This window comes from Toxorhynchites rutilus, chromosome 3, assembly GCF_029784135.1.
Source record: "Toxorhynchites rutilus septentrionalis strain SRP chromosome 3, ASM2978413v1, whole genome shotgun sequence".
NCBI lineage: Eukaryota > Metazoa > Arthropoda > Insecta > Diptera > Culicidae > Toxorhynchites > Toxorhynchites rutilus.
Window position 1 is genome coordinate 274,569,718 of NC_073746.1, and position 24,300 is coordinate 274,594,017.

Consider the following 24,300-nt stretch of genomic DNA (forward strand, 5'->3'; position numbering starts at 1 on the left):
GCAAACTCGCCAAATGTTTAGGAGTGACTCAACAATTATTGTGTCTATTGATATCAAAACTAATTTTTGTTTATTTGTACACTCAAAAGTAAATGTTTTCCAAGTATTTTAGCAACGGTTAGCTGATCCGATGGTAAAAAGATAAGGGATTGGTTGCTTAGTTCGATTTGCTGACCAGACAGTGGTTACTGAACCAGTGTACTTCTTTGACAATAGCTCGAGCCGGTCCGTGTGTGGTCACACAATAGCGAACTGCTGACGTGAAAAGAGATAGCTACCCGCTATTTTCCATGTTTAGCCGCTGATCGTAACAGAATGTATCCATACTGTGCAATTTGACGTCCGAGTATGCACAAAATAGGGTGTGGTTGGGAAATGCCAACCGATTTTGATGAAATTTAGTAATATAAATGTTACACTCTGATCTATTTTCAGTCATTTTTTTTTCATTTTCACACTGAAAGAAATTCAAATTTTCTCAGAAGAAACAAAATAATGAACTGTTTGTTTCAAATAATGATTTATTACTCATTGTTTGGCATTATAATTGTCCCTTAGAGGTTCTTCGTGCGCCTTGCACATGTATCATCTAACAAAAACAAAATACATACATATAGAATCACATTTAGGTGTCTTGTCGCTATTGTTTGTGCTTACACACATCTTTTACTTTGTTCAAATGAATGAATAATACAACTATTTTCCGACTTGGGTTGACAGTTTTGATTTTTAATTTCGATTCAGAAAAAATATGTTTTGCTCCGAAATCGGATGGACTTAATGGCTCTACTGCTTAAGAATATGTGTGTTTCTTTGTGTATGCTCCAAACTACTTTGTGCTAATGACTAGAATATAATATTTGGCTACTGTTTTCTCCGCCCAATCCAGTCAAGTCAATTTTACAACCCAGTCTGAGGATCGTCTTTGGCGTTTTGGTGCAGCTGACGGAAGGATGGTATCACATTGTTATCCGCGGGGGTACCGCTTGGGAATTGTATCGTTGGCGAGTGGGGAATAGTTGACTACAGAGAGAAAAAAGCGAGATGTTAATGATGCTCTAATCGACACTTGGAACTCTGGTTAACTGTACCTTTTTCATGGTGTAACCCCGGGCCCGCACGCGGGTTGTGTTCCGCCGGATCGGATTGTTAGACTGGACTTTCTGACTCAATCGTACTGAGCTGAATGTGCTTCCCCGTCGCCCGAATCGGGTTCTCGGAGAAGGCGTGCCGGTTGCTGTTGTGTAGGACGAATACAGTGTTCGCATTAGTATAGAATGGAAGATCGCGAGTTTTTCGAGTAGTTTCGAATGCTCAAATATTAGTACAATAGTGACGAAACATGCTGACATTAGTCGTTATTCTGGCGCTGGGAACAACATCGAGAATGTAGAGGTCAATTTGCTACCCAATGGGCATGGTTACGTGGGGCTAAGATATACTGTTCAAAGCGGGACGAGGTTAGGCATTATCATTCATCGGGTTCGACAGGGTTTTTTTCTGCGTGATTCAGCAGGGAAGCCATCGAAGCTTATACATACGGTGACAGCAAACGCATCCTATGGACGGTCAGGTTTTTAGCACGGCTCCAGCCACCTGTTTATCAGCGATCGCGTTGTGTGTGTGTGTTTTTAAAGCATAAATTGTTGTTTGGTTGAAAATTTGTTGAGATATTCATTGCACGAGATAGGTGGAATGTTTGTGAGTTTAGAAATAAACCGACAGTTTGCGATTGACGACATTGTAAGACAGACTAAAACAGCTAAAAATATCAGACAATACATCGAAAGCAGCTTGAACACATGTAACGTTGAGATTGTCCAGAAAGCACATCAGGATACAAGACTTACATCGAACATCTGAGATTTTTAGCTGTTATAATAAGGAAATATTAACGGAGCTCCGTTCGGATACTTACGGGTTGTGTTTAGATTGCTTCGTTTGGAGGCTTGCATCATACCGAAGACAACAGCCGCAAGTGAACTGTGCTGCGAAGTTTGTCTTTGCAGGGAGGGCGTTTGAGCCTGCGGTTGTCCTGCGGGCATCAGCGCAGGAGAGGTTAATTGACTAGCAGACACATTCATGCCCAGCACCCAGTAGGTTAGCATAAGCCCCTTCCCTTTAACATTCACCTCGCCGCGTTGCTGAAAAAAAAACAAAAGCATGACATATGAAAATATAAGCATATTGAATGGTTTCAAGTTTCCGAAAATAAATATAAAAGTGGTAGATTATTGTTAACGTATGGACTGTATTCGCATAATCTGAACGCTTTGAAAATTTGTGAGTTTGAAATTCTTTAGCCATGGACTAAATATTCTACGCAAAAAACCTTTTTTGTTGTTGGAAGAGCATTGTTCACTGGAACCGACAGTCACAAAGTGAGAAAATAAATAAAATATGGTTTGTTTTTGGATGTGTTACAAAATGTAACTACATTTAGTTGTATTTCTGATCTACTTTTTATCAAATAAACATCTTTTGAAGCTGGGATTGTCCCTGATATCGTGCAAGAACTCCCCGTTAAGTGCTCTCTCGCTTTCTTAATGTGGGCTGAATGTGAAGCCCCACGAGCAGAGATGACAACCTTTCAGATTCTCAGGAAGTCTAGACTTTTTTGCATGTTTCTGATATCCTGACAAACACTCAATTTTGTCTGATTTTTCTGAAATGATCCTGATTTTTCCTGATTTTTGTATGCACTAGAACAATATTTAATCTCTCTTTCGCTTATGATCTATCTATTCCGAAACAGTTAACATTTTTGAAGATACACTGTCTACAATTAGTAAAGCTCGAATTGGGCGTGTAAGAAAGATACTTTATCAGATTAGCCACCGAAGGCAATTTCAAATTGTTGTAATTTCAATGAAAATAATTACTTGATGTTTTTATTAATGCTTAAAACACGTAGTCTTGACTTTACTCAACCATTTATCTATACATTTTCTGCTATCTTCATAAAAACTTATCATTATAATATAAAATTATTGTTCGATACAGTTTTTGTTTAATACTTGTCATCATTTGCGAAAAAATGTGTTCCTCTATTAAGTCTCTATTAAGAATACAAACTCGATAGGGAAAATAAAACTTTCATCTATAGCTTTGGTTCTAAAAGTGCATTTATTTCACCTGCAAATGTAATGAGATTTTCGCCTCTCAATGTTATATTAGGCTGTCAAAAAAGTCCTGCGGTATTTTTTTTGAATTTTCATTTGTTCATAAAATTACTTACAATCATCTGTTTTAAGTCAAATATGCGCCGTTTTGTTCGATGACTTGTTCCCAACGAGATGCCAACTTCATAATACCCCTGTTATAGAAGCTCGTTTCCTTATTGGCAAAAAACTCGGATAGCCAATTTTCACAGGCCTCTTTTGTGGCTAACTTCTGACTACCTAGCTCGTTCGCCATGGACAAAAACAGGTGGTAGTCACTTGGTGCAAGGTCCGGACTATACGGCGGATGCAAAAGAACCTCTCATCCGAGCTCCCGGAGCTTCTGGCGCGTCACCAAAGAAGTGTGTGGCCTGGCCTTGTCCTGATGGAAGACAATGCGGCCTCTGTTTATCAAAGATGGCCTCTTCTTCATGAGTGCTACCTTCAAGCGGTCCAGTTGTTGGCAGTACAGGTCCGAGTTGAGCTTCCATACGGAAGCAGCTAATAATAAATTGTTCCTTGACAATCCCACCAAACACACAGCAGAACCTTCCTGGCCGTTAATGAGGGCTTGGCCACCGTCTGAGCCGCTTCAGCGGGCTTCGACTACGACCGTTTGCGCTTCACGTTGTCGTAAGTGACCCACTTTTCATCGCCAGTCACCATCCGCTTCAGAAACGGGTCGATTTTGTTGCGATTCAGCAGCGATTCACATGCGTCGATACGGTCAAATATGTTTTTTTGCGTCAGCGTGTGTGGCACCCATACATCGAGCTTCTTTCTGAATCCAAGCTTCTTCAAATGGTTAAAAACGGTTTGATGACTCTTGGCCGATGCTACGGCTGCTACTATGCCGGTTTTTCTCGGCTAATTCAGCGATTTTGTCGCAATTTTCGACGACAGGCCTTCCGGAGCGTGGCGCATCTTCGACGACCTCTACGCCAGAACGAAAACGTTGAAACCATCGTTGTGCGGTGGAAATGGAAACTGTATCGGGTCCATAAACTGCACAAATTATATTGGCAGCTTGAGATGCATTTTTGCCTTTGTCATAGTAGTACTGTAAAATACGTCGGATTTCCTCTTTATTTTGCTCCATATTTGCGACACTATAACTCACGAACGACTTAACCAAACAAAACACTGTCAAGGACTATATTATAGCGCAAAAATACCTTTCCAACAAGCTATAGTATGACTCGATACAATGAATACAACTAGAACTACGCGCTTACAACGACACCTCGCGGAAATACCGCAGGACTTTTTTGACAGCCTAATATTTTGACGTGGGACTACGTCTAACCGGAGTATATGGGGGTGAAATGAAAACCTAAACACAGAACAAGCAGGAAAAAATTAAAGATTCCGAATGCTTATAACTCGAACATTTCTTAATAGAGCGGAAAGATGTTTGCATCAATTGATAAGAAAAATATCTACGCGTCTATCACAATAGATAAAATGTTATTTTCCATGAGATAAACAGTTGAAAAACTGTAAAATGTCAAGCGTTATCTAAACGCCCTAACTGCCAAGTTTTGATTGGCCCGCCTTACCGTTTCCCCAACACAGACTTCAAAATCAATGTACCTGTGGGAATCCGCTTTGCAAATATACGTGCAAGTAGGGGGTATTTTTGTTTCCACCGAGCTGTGTTTCCCTAACACGGACTTCAAAATCAATGTGCCTGGGAACTAAAAATAGAATAAGTTGCATTGAGAGAAATAGATGTATACATTGTCCGTTCTGTGGTTCAAATTTTTAGTATCAATAACAACTCCCCAGCCAGTCCGCTTGCAACTAGTTGCCGGCGGCGGCTATGGTGCCCATCATCATTAGCATCGAGACATTTCCGTCGAATGAAAAGTGGAGGAAGGGAATGAGAAGGTCCCACGTCTCTCCGGTTATGTCAACGACATTACCCACTCGCCTTTTTTTTCATAAATTTCGCGAATTGAATAAATGATTAATGAAGCTAATACTACAAGTTTTGTTTCTTCTTGCTCCAGGATTTTACTTCAAGGTTGACAAAGTTACATTTGGCAGATTTTAAATGCATAATGCATAATATTCTTATACGGTTCAAAATTTGAATTGCAGGTATTTGAAAATGTCTGGTGCCTCTGCATAATCCGTCGCAATTGATCTCGAAGCTGAATTTATTCATTATTCACGAATCAAAGGAAATCATCCGAATCAGTCACTTTCGGAAGAAGAGTTTATTCTGGTGAAAAAATGGAGCGGTAGGAATCAGTGATTGTGGCAGTGCCACACAATTTGACCGAAAAACCTTAAGTGGATTACATCTCCTTTGCGTTTAGGAAACGACTAGCTTCATAAACGCAACGAAAATTCCTGGAGTCTGACTAGAATGTGCTATCTCATTTGCTAAACTAACAGGAGCTGTAACTATAGATTATCATAGGTTCAAGTAACTGCAAATTTCACTTAAGGAGAGAACCTACTCTGGAAATCGAAAAAAAAGTATTTTGCTGGAATGATTTTTCGATATTTCATCTCGGTGAGAAGTTACAGCAAAAACTATGGTGTTACCTCAAGGTAAATAGCATTGCTGTACGAATCTTCAAATGAACTCCGACACTATGGACAGCATAAAAAATATTCCAAACAATTTTCGACAAGAAAGCAAACATATTCTGGGAGGATAGATTTTTCAAGCCGCGTGAAAGATGGTGAAAGATTGTGAAACAAAACTGTGCATTTAAAACTGAATAAATGTTTCCAAAAATCGGTACGAAATCTCCAGACAACCCAATATGAGCCATTCCGATTTCTTCCTGATTTTTATTTTTATTCGTCCTCATTTTTGAAAATTATGGTTGGCAACACCTGCCCACGATAACGGTGCGCGATTCAACTCATTAAACTGTCCACTATTATTGAAATTGCAGCAGCCCGACCTAGAAGACTTGGGTTTCATATTCAGTTGAGTTTAGCCAGATAGTTGCAACATTTCTTGTAACGATCAGACGGATTTTTTTTAGTTCCGTGTTATTCGTCAGTAATAAATTGTATCCACGTTGCTCGTATGACAATAGTGATTTGTGTATTAATGGTAACCTTAATCCAGTGACCTAATTGTCAAAGATTGTACATTTTTTGTTTGGTTCTTTGAACCGGATATCGAAGAGAGTTAGAAATTACGGGATTTTACGTCAAGTGTCATAAAAAAACTTAATTGATCACATATTAGGTTGGAGATAAAGAAATCCATTATTTTCTCGCGTAATATCGATCATACAATTTCAAGGCGTCAATGTGACATTTCACACTAAAAAACATTGGTTTGTGACATCGATGATGGTGACTTGTCGATCGCTCTCATCGTATACCATAATATCAGGACGGTTGTGATGGATCAAGAAGTCGGTCAGAACAGTGAAATCCCTGTACAGCTTGAAACGGTAATTTTCCAGGACAGGTGCAGTCAGGTACCGGTAGTTTGGTACGTTGTCTTCCAATAGACCAAATTGGAGCGCCAGTTGTCGATGGGCAATGCGGGCCACGCTGTTGTGGCGCTAGATCTAGGCTGCGTTGGCCAAAACGGTACAACCTACAATAATGTGTTTTATGTTTTTACTTGTTTGATGGCACATCCGACAAATGTCATCAACGTTTTGATGCCACACGTATCGCTTGCAGTTTCTTATCGACATTATCCTTTTGTGGATGGCTATCATGTCGGCTTCTATTACTGAAGAGAGTTCACCACGCATCTTGTCTAGTCGACGTGTGATCGCTCCAGTTAATGGGGGTGGGCATCATGCATTGTTTTTTGTTTCACAGCTGCAATCTTCTTCTCCAGTGATGTCCATATCCTCTGTGTAGCGAAGAGAAACTTAAATTTTCCCCTCCTCAACGAAAGCGCTCCTCTTTGGTCTATAATCACAATAGTTCTTAACAGAGCTCGGCCTAGTGATATTCAGCGGATAGTCAGCGGACTATGAAGAATTTCCCATTCGTATATAATTGGAAATAGCTTTTGGCTTCTTCACATGACTCAATAGTCAGTCGGGCGTTCAGTAGTCATCTCCCTCTACGACTCGACTGAGAGATGAAATGAAATGAGATCATTTCATTATTCCCCGTCAAATGGACTTCAATACATATTGAAGTGATTCCCACCAAAATGAATTCGTTTCTCTCTCTCATGCATTACGTATGCATGTATCGATGTTTGAGTTCATATACTACATATACTACAGGAGAGCTAGATTTTTTTGTATCGTACACGAAAATCACTTACACGTATAAAATGCGTCGTGATGAAGCTAAAGCGATATTTATTTCAGATCTACTGCTCTCGAATATCGATTACTGTGATCTACTCAGTAGTCTTAATATAGACCAAGGCGTTGTACTATAGGTAGACCGTAATGTCAAAATTGCCGAACGTGAAAAAACAAATTTGTTTACAAAACAAGTCGTATTATTTGGTGACAAATGCATTCGTTGGCAAAATAGCTGCTCGCGCTTTATTGTCGAATCATAACAGTGCAGAAGGATGTTTTAGTCTTTTCGCCTTTCTTTCCAAGCAAAGTGCACTTCTGTTTGGCTCCCATAGGCGGGGAAAAGAGTACTATCAGCTTACGGCGATGGTGACAAACAATAACGCTGATTGAGGCTCAACTGATTTCGCTCAGGGAGGAGGAGAATGCTGTACATATACCGGGAAGGAGATCCGGAAAAGGCCGTTACAAGTAATTGGCTAGAGCAAAAGGAGGTTGTGCACTATATTCCACGAATATATATTTGCTTATTTTTTCCTTCAATTATTTTCCTTAGCGAGTTGACATTGAAATCATAACCACACACCCAAACAAAAAATAAATAATTCTGAAAGTTACGTCTCGCTACTCGTCTCACGTCATGTCCTGAAAGTGTCATGAACGAAACACCTATAGTTCAGCATCTTGATATAGACATTCGTCGTCGTTGTCCTCCCAGCCGGCGCTACACGATTCTATGAACACCCCCCGAATGTTGAACGCTCGATGGTTCGACGCATCGTGTAGTCGATGGACAAGCTACGAACCTCCAATGTCGAGCGTCGAATATTCGCGTTGGAAGGTAATCCGTTCTTTGTGGGTTTTTTGGCACGAGTCAAAGGATTTTTGTCATTCGCTCGATTCGGCACTCGATAGCATTCTATACACTGCTACAAAATTCGTCCGAATCTATCTCTTGCAGATTAGTTTGTTTACAGGTTGTAGATAAAGGAACTATGAAATTGATTCGTAAAATTCAAAATATATTCCAAAATATTGCAGTTTGATAATGTTGATTCAAAGTATTTTTAATTTACAGCCCGATATCAGTATAATTGCAACGGCAGCAATTTCAATACTTGCATCGTCATCCAATTTCCAAACGTTTTTAATGGTAAATAAAAACAATAAACATCCGATCCAAATACTCGCCGATTGTTCGGACTGACTGCATTGGATCGAATATTTACTTCATCGTATAGGAGCAAAATCGTCACAACATTTGTCGATTCATTTGTTTGAGGAAAAACATTCGAGTCAAACGTTGGACGAATCGTGTAGCGCCGGCATCAGTTCAGGCATGAAACTCACGCGTACCTTGTTCCCGCGTTGAGCAAAGTTTTTAAGACACAGTTTACTAGATTCAAGAACTTGTCTCTTAGCTCCGTCTTGATGTCGGAGTGCCTATGTCATCGACAACCCGGATAGCTACACCTAGACATTATCGTGAATCAGCGTAGAACTTGAGGTTGTCCATCTAAAGGTATGGGTCACTTCTTCGTGGGCACCGTTGCCATACCTTATCTTATAGCCATGACCGGTTTTCTGGAGGGAGTCTCCTTGGAATTACCCCTCTCTTTATCTGCAGCATTCTAGACTGCAACACATTTATCCCATCACTGAGGTGCAGAGACGTGCTCCATTGCCTCATCGCATGCAGCAGGAACCTAACAACAGCGGGATCAATTTTGTAGAACTCCAATACCCGGACGAGAAACGAGTGAGGTATGGAGTCATAAGCCTTCCTATAGACGATATAGGTCATAGGATAAGGTTCCGCTGATTGGATACCGCTTGTCCGCTGCGCTGCGTCGATGATGGCCTGGTTCTTCGACAATGTTGTGTTGTTCACAGTCACAATGTTGTACTGGGGTTTGCCAAATATCAGCCCAGTAGTTTGTCGCATCGCTAATATTAAGCAAATCTTCGCTGTAGTCAGGCATCTAGTCGCTTATGTAGTCGTAGAATGCTATCTCGTTTTCTCTGAACATCCGGTTTTGTTCTTGGCGCTTTGTAGAGAAGAATAACGTTTCAGCATAGATTTTCGGGCTAGGTTGTATCGAAAACCTATATATTCCAAACGAAAATTAAAATAACAGATCCAGGCAACCACTGAATATGAGCAAATAAACTTTTGTCCTTCAATATGTTTTGATGTTTTTTTTCCACCCAGTGTCATTTTCATCTTGATTATCGGAAACGTCAGAACTGAATTTCATTTCAGCCAAATGAATATCAGCTGTTGTTAACTTCTAACCTGAGGCTGCTGTGTGCGGTAGGGTTTTGCAGCTGCCGGATGCCGTATTTGGAAATACCTTATGAAATTCCCGATGTCGCAAATGACTTGACGGTAGCTAAAACCACTCGTTGTATCCATTCTGCATATGCCGTTGCTACCGTTCCGCCAAATAAAATTTATTTTGAACTTAAATTCACTGCCAGAACGAATATCGTTTCGGATGTGATGAATATCAATTTGTTGCTTTTGATATCCAAAGTATAAATAACAGCGAAGCTATGAACACCACTCAATGTCGCATTCATTCATTGTAGCAAATTTGTTCATGCAACAGCGATATGAACAAAATGAACTCGTTTGTTATTGTCATTAATATAATGAGGGCAGTGTGTTTCAAGCTGAAAAAAAGTCATTCACACTGGAACAAAATCATAGTCGTTACTAGTGAATATTTGTTGATATTCTAAGACACTGCACTCAACTGATGTACTATAGTGCGTTTTTCCGTCAGCAGGTGAGCTACCAGCTGGCGAAGTTCAGTGGACCGCACGGTAATAGCAACTTGGCGACATAATTTCGTCGATCTGCTGCCACATTTGTATGCCATCAGCCTTCCAATTGCGGCGCACTTATTCCGGAACCGTTGCTCCAATATCCTTTGCCATGGAGATCCACGCTTTTCACAGTCCGCCACATGGCCTCACACGGTATCCTAAACTTTTGGCGGTAGCCACAGTAGTACAGTAAACTGTCAATTGCAGCTCATCAATGTTCCCATCATCAACCAAGTGCAGCGGAAGAACATTCTCGTTCATGAGCTTTACTGCACTTGTCAGCCTGCGGGAATGCTGCAACTTCGGGACTCTGGGGCGCGACAAAGAGTCCATGTTGCGAAACTGTGAGATCGCCTCGTCGTAGTGGAAGACCAAATCGCCTAGTAGTTGATCTTGCTGTGGAATTTTTTTCACGGTATTGATGGCTGCTGCGTGGCGGTAGCTCTTTTAGTTCAACCCGGTTTGTGGCTCATTTTCGCATATCGCCTTCTGGGTGTGTCTCCTTTTCCGGGAGACAGCAGGGTGGCAAGATAATTTAAAGTCCTACCCCGCCAGCAGGACGTTTTCGGGGCGCCATTCCTAGCATGGAAAACAAACGCACCTCTAACCCTCCAGTGACCAAGGGAGCCTTCCCCGGAAGAGTTATAGCGCTCTGACTCGCTCGCACCCCCTCACTTAGACCAACGGCCAGGCTTCCACCCTTTCTGATCTCTATTTGAAACCCCATCTGAGAATGAATTTTAAATTATATATATTTCGGTGATTTTTCAATTTTTTTTAGTGCAATACACTAATTTATACTTCTACTTCTACGTTTTCTACTGTCAACAACTGGACCGTTTGAAGCTAGTAATTGACTCGAAACGCCAGAGTTGGCCAGCAGAGAGGCATTATGGAGCTACTTTTAAAATGGCAAAAATCATACAACAAAATTATTCATATTTGACCCAAATCGAACAAACAAAATAATGGAATTTTTTCCCTAACCTAATATTCAATAAATAAAATACGATCTTACCACACAAGTATAACCTCTGCTCTGCAGCAAGGCTGCCGTGTAATCCGGGACCTGCACTTTCCAGTTTTCCCCCGTCGAATCCATCCGGGACGCCACATTTACGGTATTTCCCCAAATGTCGTAAACCGGCTTCCTAGCACCGATAACTCCACTCACCAGCGGTCCACTGCTGATACCAACCCTCAGCTGGAACGTGTTGAATGCATCCTTGTTCACCTCTTGAAGTTTCTGCCGCATGGCCAGTGCAAATTCTACCAAATCGCATACTGCTTCCTCATCTTTTTCGTCAACTTTTGTCTGGAAGTAATAAGCTGAACATATTGAAACAGCTCATCAACCGAACATGCGTCTCAAAGCATACCTTTTTACCGGAGCACAAATTGGACGCCGCCATGTACGTTGCGCCTACCGTTTTGATTTTCTCCACCGTTGCAAACCGTGATTCTTCGAGCAACGAATCGAAGTCGGATATGATTTCGTTCAAGATTCTGATGCACGCCTTCCCATTCTCGATGTCTTCCGAGTAGAAATCTTTAAAGTTCGGAATCGAGGCAAACATCACACCGCATAGCTCATGCATCTGCGCGTACAGCTCGTCGGCACGTTCCTCCGACAGGTAGTACGAAGCGACGTGATCCGGCAGAATGTTCTTTATCAGCAGGTCGTTCAGGTGCCGGTTGGATTTCATGTTGGACAACTCTTTCTCGGCTTGTTCCTTCCAGATAAAATCCAGCCGGGAGGTGACCTCGACGAGCCTTGCGTGGTATGTTACCATGGTGAGGAAGACTACCAACAGAATCATCATCTGAGCGGCCAGTGGCATGCCGCTAGCCTGCATGTACTGCGAGTCGTACGTATCGAATGCTTCATCGAAGACGAGCAGGATCAGGATGGAGTAGCATGCGACCATGTTGATCGCCATGAAAGTTTTCACGAGGTAATATAGTTTAAGGGCTGTAGCTAGAGAGATGAGACAGAGCACCCAGGTGAACACTACGTATTCGGGATGGACGCAAACAGGATTGGATGCTAACTGTGCTGGTTTGGTTGGAAGCACATGGATTGGTTTCTTTTTTAGTTCATACTCGAGCGATGTGTTCTCTGTATTACCATCTTTCATTGACGAAATCCTGTAGGCTTCAGGCTGTTTTATCTGGACATTGCTTAGCCCATATAATGTTAGCTCCTGTTCGCTCAAGTCATTCAAAGTTCTATTTTGTTCGTTCAGCAGGCTTTCCAGATCCAGGTTCACCACTTTGTGCGAGTTCAGTATCACGTTCTGGTTTATGGTAGCCGTTACGGTTAGATTGAGTTGAATCTCTTGCCTAGTTCCATCGGACAAGAAAGCTACAGTGGGTTGTTTAGTCAAAGTTGTAGCATTTGGAGTGGTTTCGTTCAGATCACACATGACTAGTCCCATTGAGCTTGCGGCAGACATGAGAATAATGGTAACGCAAACGAAAACCGTCCGACGTTTTCGATCGTGAACCAGCGTGGAAGAGCTCTTCTGCAAGAATGCAGGCAATGAGGAAAACTCTTCGGCCATTACTAAAACGCAGCCGATGGATAACAGAAGAGATGTGATCGAAAGTGACACAATCAACACCGTGCACTTTGGAATGATCATCACCTGGCACAGAACGATGAATATCCAAACAACAAAAACACACAACATGTTAGAGCGAAACATATCTTCCCGCAGCTGACAGAATGTTCCCTCTTGGGAGGAATCCTTGAATTTCAATGTCCACGTGTAGAGATACTCCATTCGCATCTGCTTGTTCGAATTAATTTGAATATTCTGATCAATGATCTCATCCACCTCTTCCGAAGATACGACCGTATCTTCGAGGTCACAGATCTGTTTGTCTCGGAAGCTCTCACCGGTAGTTACTCCAACGTGGTTCAGATTTTTGAACGGTATTTCCGGAGTCCAATCTGTCGTTGGCTCATCTTCATGTATTGTAGCTTTCGAACAACGCTTCGTTATGTTATTGTTGTTATTTGCTCCGCTGGAAGCGATGCTCGGAGTTTTAGAGTCTTTCCTAATTTTGGTCTCATTTATCTTGTTGATGGCTTCTTTCTCAAACTGAAGCGTACTCATCCGATTCATCAGTCTCTTTCGTGGTCGCAGCGGTTCAGTCCGTTTGATAAGATATGTCTTAATGTTCATCATTTTCAGGTGACCATCCCTGCTCGCGCCATTCCCTGGCTCCACTTCATATGTATCGTTCAAACAGTTCAGTGTTGCTTCCGAGATGTGCACTCTCCCTGGGACTCCACCTGATTCCATATGATTCGCTATTATCACATCGTTGGACCATACATCGAAATGCCATTTCTTCTCGCCAAGTACTCCACACATCACGGACCCGCTGTGGATTCCGATTCGCATATCCAAGTCAACCTGCAAATGATGAAAGTGTTTATCAAATCGAAATTCAAATTCCAATTTTTTCAAAACATACCACATTCGTCTGCACCCTCACATCCTTGATGGCCTTGATCATGTGCAGGCCGGTCTCGACGCTACAAACGGCATGATCCGGCCGACTTTTCCAGCTCTGGCTGTCGAACATCGACACACAGTAGTAGCAATCCCCTAGCAGCTTGATCCTCAAGCAGTGGTTGTCCTCGGCGATCTTGTCGAAGCGTGCAAACAGATCGTTCAGTATCTTGACCAGCTGCTGGGCCGATGTTTTGCTCGCCAGCTCGGTAAACCCCTTAATGTCTGCGAACAAGATGCTCACGTTGTCCATGTGATAGATATAGAGCTTCTTGAACTGGGTGTCAACCTGGGCCTGCTGTTCCGGGGACTTGTACATTTCCTTGCGGATATCATTGTTCACGAACATCGGTAGAACTGAAACGAAAAGAATGATGGAGATTAGTTTATTCGTTTGACGCCTCTCTCAGTCCATTACTGTTTTTTTTTGCATAAGAGATACTCAGTCATAAAATTTGATCGCTTCAATATGAACTTGGCACGAAAATACATGTAACCCAACTTGAATGGAATTTTGTTCGCCAGTTCCGAAGAATGTGAATCGAAGTTTTTAACAATACATGTTCTAAAAAATACGGATGGGTGATGTCGGGGACATAATCGAAGAGACGTAGGACTACACCAAGGATTGTTAATCTTATTCATGGTGGTGAATAGAGGTGATAAACGATCATATTTGATGAAAAAAAATTCTTCTACGCATATGGTCGAAATTCAACAATGACAGAGTTATTGAAATTCTTCGAGTCCAAAATTGTATATAATCGAGTCAGTATTTAATCGAGTCTGTATATAATCGAGTCCGTGCTGTATTACCAACATTACTTCTTCAACGCTCCCAATAACATCATTCCCAAACAAATAATTCACAAATTATACTATTCAGCATCTTTCCAGAACGGCATAAAAAATATGAAATCGATTGTGTTGGTGGTAACTATAACAATGAACACATCTCTTGTTTTTGGGAAATTTCTTCTTTCCATCCGGCTTGCAATGTGTTGTACTTTAATGCCAATTTCAATTTGGAAACCATGCACGAGTTCGTAAAAAGTGAATGATCGATCTGAATGACCCCAGCCAACAATAAGCTCAAAAATACGTCTAAATTAACACAGGCTCTCCCCAAGTAAATAAAAATCAGTTAAGATATTTTATTATTTAGATATTACTGAAAATGCATCTTATTGTATTGTAAATAACTTTCAATGATTCATTTGTGAAAGGTTTGGTGGTTTGTTCTCACAATGCCGAAATGTTTGTCCTCATTTTGACAATGCACTGTTCTCAACAAACTGAACGCAGCCACAGGCAATTTCACATCAGTATCATCACTGTGTGTTGGATCAATTACACGAAAGCGATGGGTCACGGTTATCCATTTCATGACCTCAAAATTAAAACTCGTTGGTCGTTGCTGATGATATTCGTTGAACTGTGGCCTTGAAGTCCCCGCAGACCGCAGACATTTTATTGTCCAATAGTTTGATTAGTACGGAGAGGTATGCATTAGCGCACAATACATCGATTCAGTTGGGTTGGTGTTTGCACTAGCCCAAACCATCCAAAATTATCGGCCGATGGAAAATCTGCAGTCTGTGGAGGCTCTTAGTGTATGAGCACAGCAATTCCATTGTTACTCTGGAGCCGAATTCATTCGTGTACATTTTTATCTTAAGATAACTTTTTGTTGTATATTACACTGTTACCACTTTTAGGCGTAAAAGTATTCCTATCCATCGATAAACATTTGTTTTATCTATTACACAGTAGTCGTTCAGGCGTAGACATATTTCTATTCTATCGATACACAACGCATGTCGCCTTTTGCGGCGTAAGAATATTCCTATTGTTCGAAGATTCACAGTCGGACTGTTCACAGCGGGACTGTTGATATGAGACTTCCATTGTTGTGTTATTAATAGTGCCAATTACCGATGCAGCAGACCGAAAATGTGAGCGGGTAAGGGGCTGGGATTACCGTCACATGATGATTGTTGCTCGGACATTGTAGCTAAAATAACACAACAAGATGGTCAGTTGAGGGCCCTTAAGCTATGAGCTCATGATTGTTCGCTTAGTAGCGGACACGCAACCAATTAGGCTACGAAGACTCCGTTTGGTCGAAACCATTTGAGAAGCATAAATTGGACCAAACAAAACGTAGCAAATAATGCACTTGGGCACTTGAAGAAAAAAAAAATGTTGTAGAGGTGACATTTCACACTACAAAAATTCTTTTGCTGTTTTTTGTTTGTTCCATTCAGTTGTGAGTTACAGGGTTATAACAATGGAGGTCGACGAAGAGAAAATTCGGTACAAAAACGGCGATCTAACCTTTCGTACAAATGAATTAGTAGAGCTTGAGATTGAGCTTGGGTGGACTGTACACTTCGTAGTTGCTCTCCGTGATTGACCTGAACCAAATTTTGTACAAAGAAAACACTGAATGACGTTTGGGAGTAGCAAACCATTCTCAGTGTGCAAGTATCGGTATCGGTGAAATCAACAATAACGACGCCGGCCACGTCCTTACAGTCACCAGGGGAAAGGAAGGAATGTTAGTATGATATTCGCGGCCAGAAGGGTCGCCTCTATAGTATGGTCTCCGCTTGCGAGTATCATGGAAGGAAAAACTGTTAGTGGGAATGGGTTAGAAGAATCAGGATTCACTGTGGTGAGTGATGTGATTCTGCAAACGCGAACTCTAAACTATTCGAGAGATTTCAAACGAGATTTCAAAAATAATACAAACATTCTAACCTGAGAAGGTCACTGAGAAAACTCCTTTAAAACCTCTCGAACTAAAGGGTGTGTCACATCAAATTGCATCACGGAAAAAACGCTGTAGAAATTTAATTTTTAGGAATTATATCTTCAGCTTTCTCTTATAATCAGATAAGAGTGTATAGATCACGTTGGCCATGCTTCACTTACAATTTTTCGTAAATTTGGAAAAATGTCGTCGAACGAAAAAGAGCGTCGTGAATTAATTCTGCGCACTCATTTCGAGAATCCGGAGTTGTCACATCGGGACATCGGTAAGATGCTGGGAATCGTCCAATCCACGGTCAGCAGAGTACTAAAACGATACTTCTAGAACCTAACCATCGACCGGAAGGTGAAGAACGGCAAAAATGGATGCTCCGTCAGTGAAAAAGATCACAAGCGCGTAGTTAAGCAGTTTAGACGTGATCCGAGAAGTTCGGTCCGGGATGTCGCAAATAAGCTAAATTTGTCAAGTTCATTCGTCCAGCGGACCAAGCAGCGGGAGGGCCTGCGTACATACAAGGTTCAGAAGGCTCCTAACCGCGACGAAAGGCAAAACATGGTGTGGAAGACGCGAGCCCGGAAGCTGTACACCGAAATGCTGACGAAGACGCATTGCCTGGTAATGGACGACGAAACCTACGTCAAAGCGGACTTTCGTCAGCTGCCGGGCCTGTTGTTCTTCTCCGCAGAGGACAAATTCAGCGTTCCGGAGGAGATTCGCAAGCAAAAACTATCCAAGTTTGCCAAAAAGTACATGGTGTGGCAAGCGATCTGCTCTTGCGGAAAGCGGAGCGCCCCCTTCGTGATGACCGGCACGGTAAACGGGCAGGTTTACCTTAAGGAGTGCCTACAGAAGCGCTTACTACCACTATTGAAGCAGCACGAGGGCCCGACCATCTTCTGGCCGGATCTCGCTTCGTGCCACTATCCAAAAGACGTGTTGGAGTGGTACGAAGCCAACGGGGTCACCTTCGTGCCAAAGGAAATGAACCCGCTCAACGCGCCGGAGCTTCGCCCAATAGAGAAATATTGGGCGATTATGAAGCAGGCCCTCCGGAAGAACCCAAAAGTTGTCAAATCGGAGGCGGACTTCAAGAGAAAATGGATTTCTGTTCAAAAAAAAACTACAACCTGACGTTGTACAGAACCTTATGGACGGGGTAAAGAGGGAGGTGCGAGCATACGGGCTTGGGCTCGAAGTATGAATAAAAAGAAAATGCCAAAAGTTGTTTAATAGTTTTTATTTTACTGTCTAAAATTTTCAAAAGGATCGGTCTACTGGGCGAATTTCTACAGCGTTTTTTCCGTGATGCAATTTGATGTGACACACCCTTTATATATTTTTATTCATCACTCGTATTATATTTCAAATCGTCTCGACTAAGGATATTTTCCACTCCTTTCTTTGCATAATAACCATCGATAACAGCTATTACAACCATCCTCCTTAGGAGCTTTGGACCCTCCGCTTTGGTTCTCAATAGTTTTAATTTTCTTTTCTGACATGCTACTATAGAGATCTGTCTTTCGCTGGAGGTGTTTCTTTCGTACGAATGAATTCGTAGAACTAGTAAATAAGGTATGTGACAGCAAACTTAGCCACAGTAAATTAACTGCATTTTTCATGTTTGCCCATATATCTTAGTAACTTATACTAACAACGAAAGTTTATTGTCTGTCCAATTTACAAAAATATGTTTTGTAGACGTTTATGCATTGTTTTGAGTCAAACATCACTGCTCTGGTGTTGGTGATATTCTGCCACTGTTGCTGCTGCTGAAGCTGCTGCTATTGTTGTTTCGCCAGATTCCAATTGCTGCACTGCTTACCACTGCTTATATGGTTATGATGATGTCGCACTCTTGCGATGAGGCTGGTACAGTCATTGCTTCTCTTGCAATACTGTTGTGGCTACTCTTGTGGTTCTTATTGCTTGTTCTGGAATTGCACTCTCGCACTTGCTTCGTGTTGCTTGCTTGATGATGAAATGAAAACTCATGCTCCGCACTTTCCATTCTTTGTTTTTGAGAGGTTCATTCGCCTCTAAAGACGCGTCCACATTACGCCAATCGGCCTTGGCCGCCCGGTAAAGCCGGCTAAATGTGGACGTACCGCCCGGGCTTGCCGACGTGCTGAAAACCGACTCGAATCAAACCGAACCCAACTCGAAACAAGTGGGTCCGGTTCGAGAAAGTCGAACCAAAACAAAACGAAGTAAATTAGCGTTGACGACATAGTGCTTCGTGTGTTCGAGACGGCTTCGTGCATCCGATGGGACTTCGGCTTCGTGCACCCGATGGGGCGTCCACATTACATAACGAACCGAATATGCCGTCTGGTACAGGCCGATCGGCATCATTCGGCATAATGTGGACGCGCCTTACCGCTCCGCACGGTCGGTCGGCTCTCTTTATTCTATTGCACCTCGTCATGAAAGAAAAAGGGGCACGGTTTATGAAGGAACACCGGGATCACAACACCAGTTGTATCTCGGGATTGGTTGAAGGTACAAAAAATATTTTTATAACAAAATGCGGTTAATTTATTGTTCTTCTCATTGAAAATATTGTGAAAGTTGTTCCGCTACAGTTTTGCCGAATTCTCGAGCTTTACTTCGGATACCATCCACCAAAGTTTGGACTCTCTGTTGGTCAATCTCAGCGGCCATTTTATTCCACGATCTCTTCATGTTCACAGCATTCCGCGTCACTTTGGCATCCTTTTTCAATTTCCGTTTGAAAATTGGGAGGATTGAGGACTTTTTCGATGTAATCGACCCCAACGTCAGCAAACTTAATCTGGCCAAAACTTCACTGCACCTTTGTGAGCCCTAATAAAGAGAATGAGACGTTTCTACAGGCACTCTTCCCTATAAATTTTCGAATGCATTGTCATGTTTGTGACGATAACCTTGGTTTTCAGTCCACAACTGCCATCTCCGGATGGTCTTTTGGTTAAAGTTGTGTTTTTTGCGATGTAGTAGTCCGAGAGTCCCGGTTTGCCTTAATTGTTCTCAATACTTTCAACCTCAGCTTTCGATCGTATGTTTCACTACGACGCGACGCCTCTGATCTATCCGAACAACGGTTTCACGTTCACGAAAACGTTTCAGCACACGGTCGATTTAGCCACTTTCAGCATTTTCGCGACGTTGGGTTTTAAATGTGGGTGTCCAAAATCAAGATTTCTTCTCTCGCTTCCATCCTGTACAACTTTTTCAGAGCAAAAAGATACAGATTTTCCAAACAATTTGCTTTCAGATACGCCTACTACAACCTCTGTTATAAAATGCGTTAGTTTTGTTATTTAAGGGAGTATTCTAATTTAGAAATTGTCGGTATCTGATTTAGTACGGCCATAACAACTAACTTCAAACGCGTTTTTCTCGAAACTGTTTTTTAAACTGGTGTACATGATATCTCAAGTTCTACTGAACCGATTTATTTCAAATTAATACGAATACAATGTATATGCATCTTTCCATCGCATGAAATAATGAATAATCATATATTTTTTATTTTACTTTCTTAAAACAATCGGGAAAACGTAAGAAAAAACGTTCAAAACGGCATTTTTTTTCTTCAGACGGCCGCCATTTTGTCAAAACACATGTTTTTGACTTGTCCGAGGTTCATGCGATAGTGGCATCTTTATTTATTCAGATTTAAATTTCGTTCTGATTTCGGCCATTCTGCATCATTACTCCCGGAAAGGTTTTTTGTGGTGTGCATCTGAAATAAATGACTCTTTCCAACAAAAATAGTCTACTTGTGCTTGTAACAACAAAATTCCTTGCACTGCTAAATACGTCTCCAAGCTTTTATGATGCAAATTAGCATCGATATTGAGCATATTCTCATATATGCCTGATAGTGTTACCATATAATCATTTAGCCAATTGCCTACATATACCTACAACATAATATCATTTGCTGACGTGTAGTAGGCTTCTCCCGATAAGATATTACGATATAGGTGATATGACTATCGATTTTCTACACATTATCACGCATGAACGGTATATAACCAGCGATCGAGCGCCTCACGCGTGAACGGTACTCGGTGACATGCATATCGGACTGTGGAAAAACTAGCTTCTGACTCTGTCAATATGTCGTTGGAGAAAATGCCACTTATTCCTAAGACGAACATAGCCTGAGGGATTTGAAAAATTGAATTACTTGTTTATGAGATTTCATTAAACTATCACGTGATTCTGCCCAATTTCCTCACTGAGAACTGAGAGAGATTCAATATCATCAACTTCCGAGCTTATCAACTGCCAAACCAGAAGTCTTGCTTCACGAACGATGTAATATGGCAAGGTGGTAAACTTAAACGACTTCTAATGATACACGTTCGATCGAGCGTTCGTTGAAGCAATAACATTTTAATTGATCAAATTAATATTGACGATGATATAGCACACCGGTCTGTCACTCGTTTACTACCGGTGGAAACATGATGTAGTATGAAAAGTTTCTCGTACCTTGAGCCCTGCATCAATTTAATAGCAAAAGTTTAGTTCAAACGTTGTTGTGTTTATATTTCCGCACGACATGAGTGATGCTCGGAAGAAATATTTCATCTCAAATGATTTGTAATTATGCGACCTTGCATTAGACAAAGTGTTTATATTTCCGCACGACATGAGTGATGCTCGGAAGAAATATTTCATCTCAAATGATTTGTAATTATGCGACCTTGCATTAGACAAAGTGTTTATATTTCCGCACGACATGAGTGATGCTCGGAAAAAATATTTCATCTCAAATGATTTGTAATTATGCGACCTTGCATTAGACAAAGTCGTCTCGCGTAGGTCGACCTCGGTTGTTAACCGAATTAGTGACGCCATCAAAAAAACAGCACCGCAAACGATTTGAAACTTGATTAAAATTCCGATCCCGAACCGAAAGGACCCTCTCACGTATTCATCACGTACTTCCTCACAATTAAGCAATTACCGCGTCAATGACGGTCTCCTACTCCTAATGAATTGTGCTACGAAGAACAGGAAACTTTGGTAATTTTGGCAAACTATGCACTCCGAATGAAAACGAATCAAATTGGGGCACATAAAGCGGAAAATTTTACTGCTCCCCTCTCCATGGAGGGAAGGTGACAAAGTGAAATTAAGTATTGTTGCGTTGGCGATGGAATGCTTTGTTTCAACACTAGCGGCGGATGTTTTAGGAAGTCCCAAATCCTGTCCATCGGATTCACGTAACCCCTAATGCCATTGCATCAATTTTAGGAACAATTGGTCGGGGTTCTGCCAAAATGAACCAAGCGCCAAGAACATTATTTTGAGATATTCCTGAAGTTTGGGCTCCCACTAATTGACCGTGGCTGATGAAATAAAAAATAATAAAAAAATATTTTATCGCTCACATGTTACAAACAGGATGCCCTCGAAACTTTGAGATTATGAGTATCTGTAAAATAACACATAAATATAGAAAGAATTTTTATTTTTTTTTCAATTTTTTTTTAGTTTTGGTACGCATGCATTCAGTTCACTTTGGCAGAATGAAAGTTCAAGAATATGGTTTTCAGTTCAGTGTGGCTGGATGTATATTTTAGTCTGAATTGTTACTTCCAGTCTTCCATGTTTCACAAAAAACACTGCGTCCGGAATAAACATGTCCACGCTGCTGTTCACAGTTTTGTGTTTGAGTACAAACATGATTTTTTCGTACCTATGTTAGAAAATGTGACATGTTTGTATTCGTGGTATGTTTGGACACACAATGTTTAATCCCAATGTTCAACATGATGTTCGAACATGGTGTACAGTTTCTCTTGCATTTTCACCTCAAGCACCGGCAGTGCGTAGAGTAAAAGAAGCGAATCGGACACCACACCACCACCACTCAACGCGTGGTGTGTTGGTATGTTGACATGGAAAAAAATGCTTTCCTTTCATGACAATTGGTGCTTCATCAAAAATATTGGGCAAATAAAATAAACCTCTTTTTCTGTTCTGAACAAAATAAACATCGATTGATATGAGAGTTTTTTACATTTGATATCATTATTTATTTCGCTATTATTAGCTATTTGAACAAGTACTAAAATTGAATTATTCAGCAGTGACATGTTAGGCGTGACGCTAACCACTCGACCACGGGAGCAACAATTTTGGCTGGATCTTTGAATACAAATGGCCAATACTGCTTGTTCGCGACGATCGCGACCCGAGCTATAAAATGAGCGGAGAAGAGGAGAAGAAAGGATGATGCAATCGCATGCACACATAGCATATGTAGTGCAGTGTAAGTGTAGCTTTTAGTTTTTTCCTTCATTCAGTTTGTGATAACATCGAGAAATTAATGGTGTGTTTTAGCCGCTGAAGGTTGCATCTAAAACTAATTTTTGGGTATTTATTTTTTTGGTCAGCATTTGTACGAAGTCGCCCGCTATGCAGTCGGCTCCCCAGACTTTAATTGCCAACATGCACGCAAAAAAATAGAAAGCTTCTTTCTATTCAGAGAGTGTTTTCTTTGAACGAAACCAAGGATTATTTAATCAGACTTGCAAAATGTGCATGAACGATCTTTAAACTTTTACTAGTCGCGGCAATACATACACACACTCTTTACAGATACACGGGCCGAAGGTTGTGCAGTCCACTGATGATTCAACAAGAGCCAAAGGTTGTACCGCTCATGACAACTCTACACGAGCTGATGATTGCGCCGGCTAGTGATCATTCTATCCTGGATTCCTCAAGTCGAAAAAGACGCACCACGCTAGATATGTGGTGCAGACTGGGGGGGCGTTGCTGATTAACGGTCAGCTGCATCCCAATAGGAAGTATCCTATGTCGGGCACACGTACAGAGCACTGAAGACTGCAACATCCCAATTATGAAAACACTTGTAATACTAACCTCGAGCCAACCGCGAGTAATCGGTTACATATTACTAACATAGTTGTAAGCAAACATTGTCAAAATATTGAACTCCCGGCTCCGTTAGGCTGACGCCATTTGAGCCTTAATAAAAATATATATTTTGGTGCATGAACTCATAGCCTCTTAGTTCGTGCAATTTTTGAAATGTAAAGTTTCCAAAAATATATATATGAGCAGCCCTTACAATTTCCAACAAGTCGTTATACATCGGAAGTTGTGCACTTTTACAGGGAAAAAGTTTTTCGAGCAACAACTTTTTCATGTTTTCTTTGAAAAAAAAATACGATAAAAGGATGAAAACGTAAGCAATTTCCTACATTTCATTCTCTGACCAACTTTTTGTAGATCTAATAATTTTTAAATTAAGATTTTTTGAAATAAAGTTGAAAAAAATCAAAATGAAAAAAGACCTGGAAAATCCATCAGACCTACAAAATTGTAGTCAAAGAATGGAATGTAGGAAATTATTTTGATTTTCATTGAAAATTATCGAAGAATTTTTTGAAACAAAAAATAATTGAAAAAAAATATTTAAAATTTATTTTTCTCGAAAACATATGCTTTTAAAATTCTATAAATAGATATAAATAGCCCTTAAAATTTCCGTCAAGTTTTCCATACAACAGACGATGGGCATATTTACATAGAAAAAGTTTTTCGAACAACAACTTTTCATTTTTTTTCTTTGAAAAAATACTATTAATGTTTAATTCGCAACATTTTTGTGTATAAATTACCGCAATTTACATTCTCTGCTAGCATTTCTCTATTTAGAAACATTTCAAGAACATGTCAAACGTGAGAATTTACACACAAAAATGTTACGAGCAATACATAAT

General features: G+C 40.9%; 1 protein-coding gene across 2 annotated transcripts in view; it reads right to left on the minus strand.

Annotated features, from left to right (window-relative positions):
* Positions 1–532: 532 nt before the first annotated feature.
* Positions 533–24,300, minus strand: part of LOC129777701 (adenylyl cyclase 78C) — a 180,253-nt gene continuing 156,485 nt past the window's right edge. The window contains exons 6-12 of one of the 2 annotated variants that reach the window (XR_008743282.1): positions 13,733–14,127; positions 11,626–13,671; positions 11,265–11,561; positions 1,919–2,144; positions 1,542–1,596; positions 1,092–1,237; positions 887–1,023 (exon numbers count right to left, since the gene is read on the minus strand). Coding sequence is in view for 1 of the 2 variants with exons in the window: in XM_055784136.1 (XP_055640111.1) it covers positions 901–1,023; positions 1,092–1,237; positions 1,919–2,144; positions 11,265–11,561; positions 11,626–13,671; positions 13,733–14,127 (3,233 nt within the window). In the remaining variant the exon portion in view is untranslated. Of the gene's footprint in view, positions 1,024–1,091; positions 1,238–1,541; positions 1,597–1,918; positions 2,145–11,264; positions 11,562–11,625; positions 13,672–13,732; positions 14,128–24,300 lie in introns of both variants that reach the window. The other variant, XM_055784136.1, reaches the window with a different exon arrangement.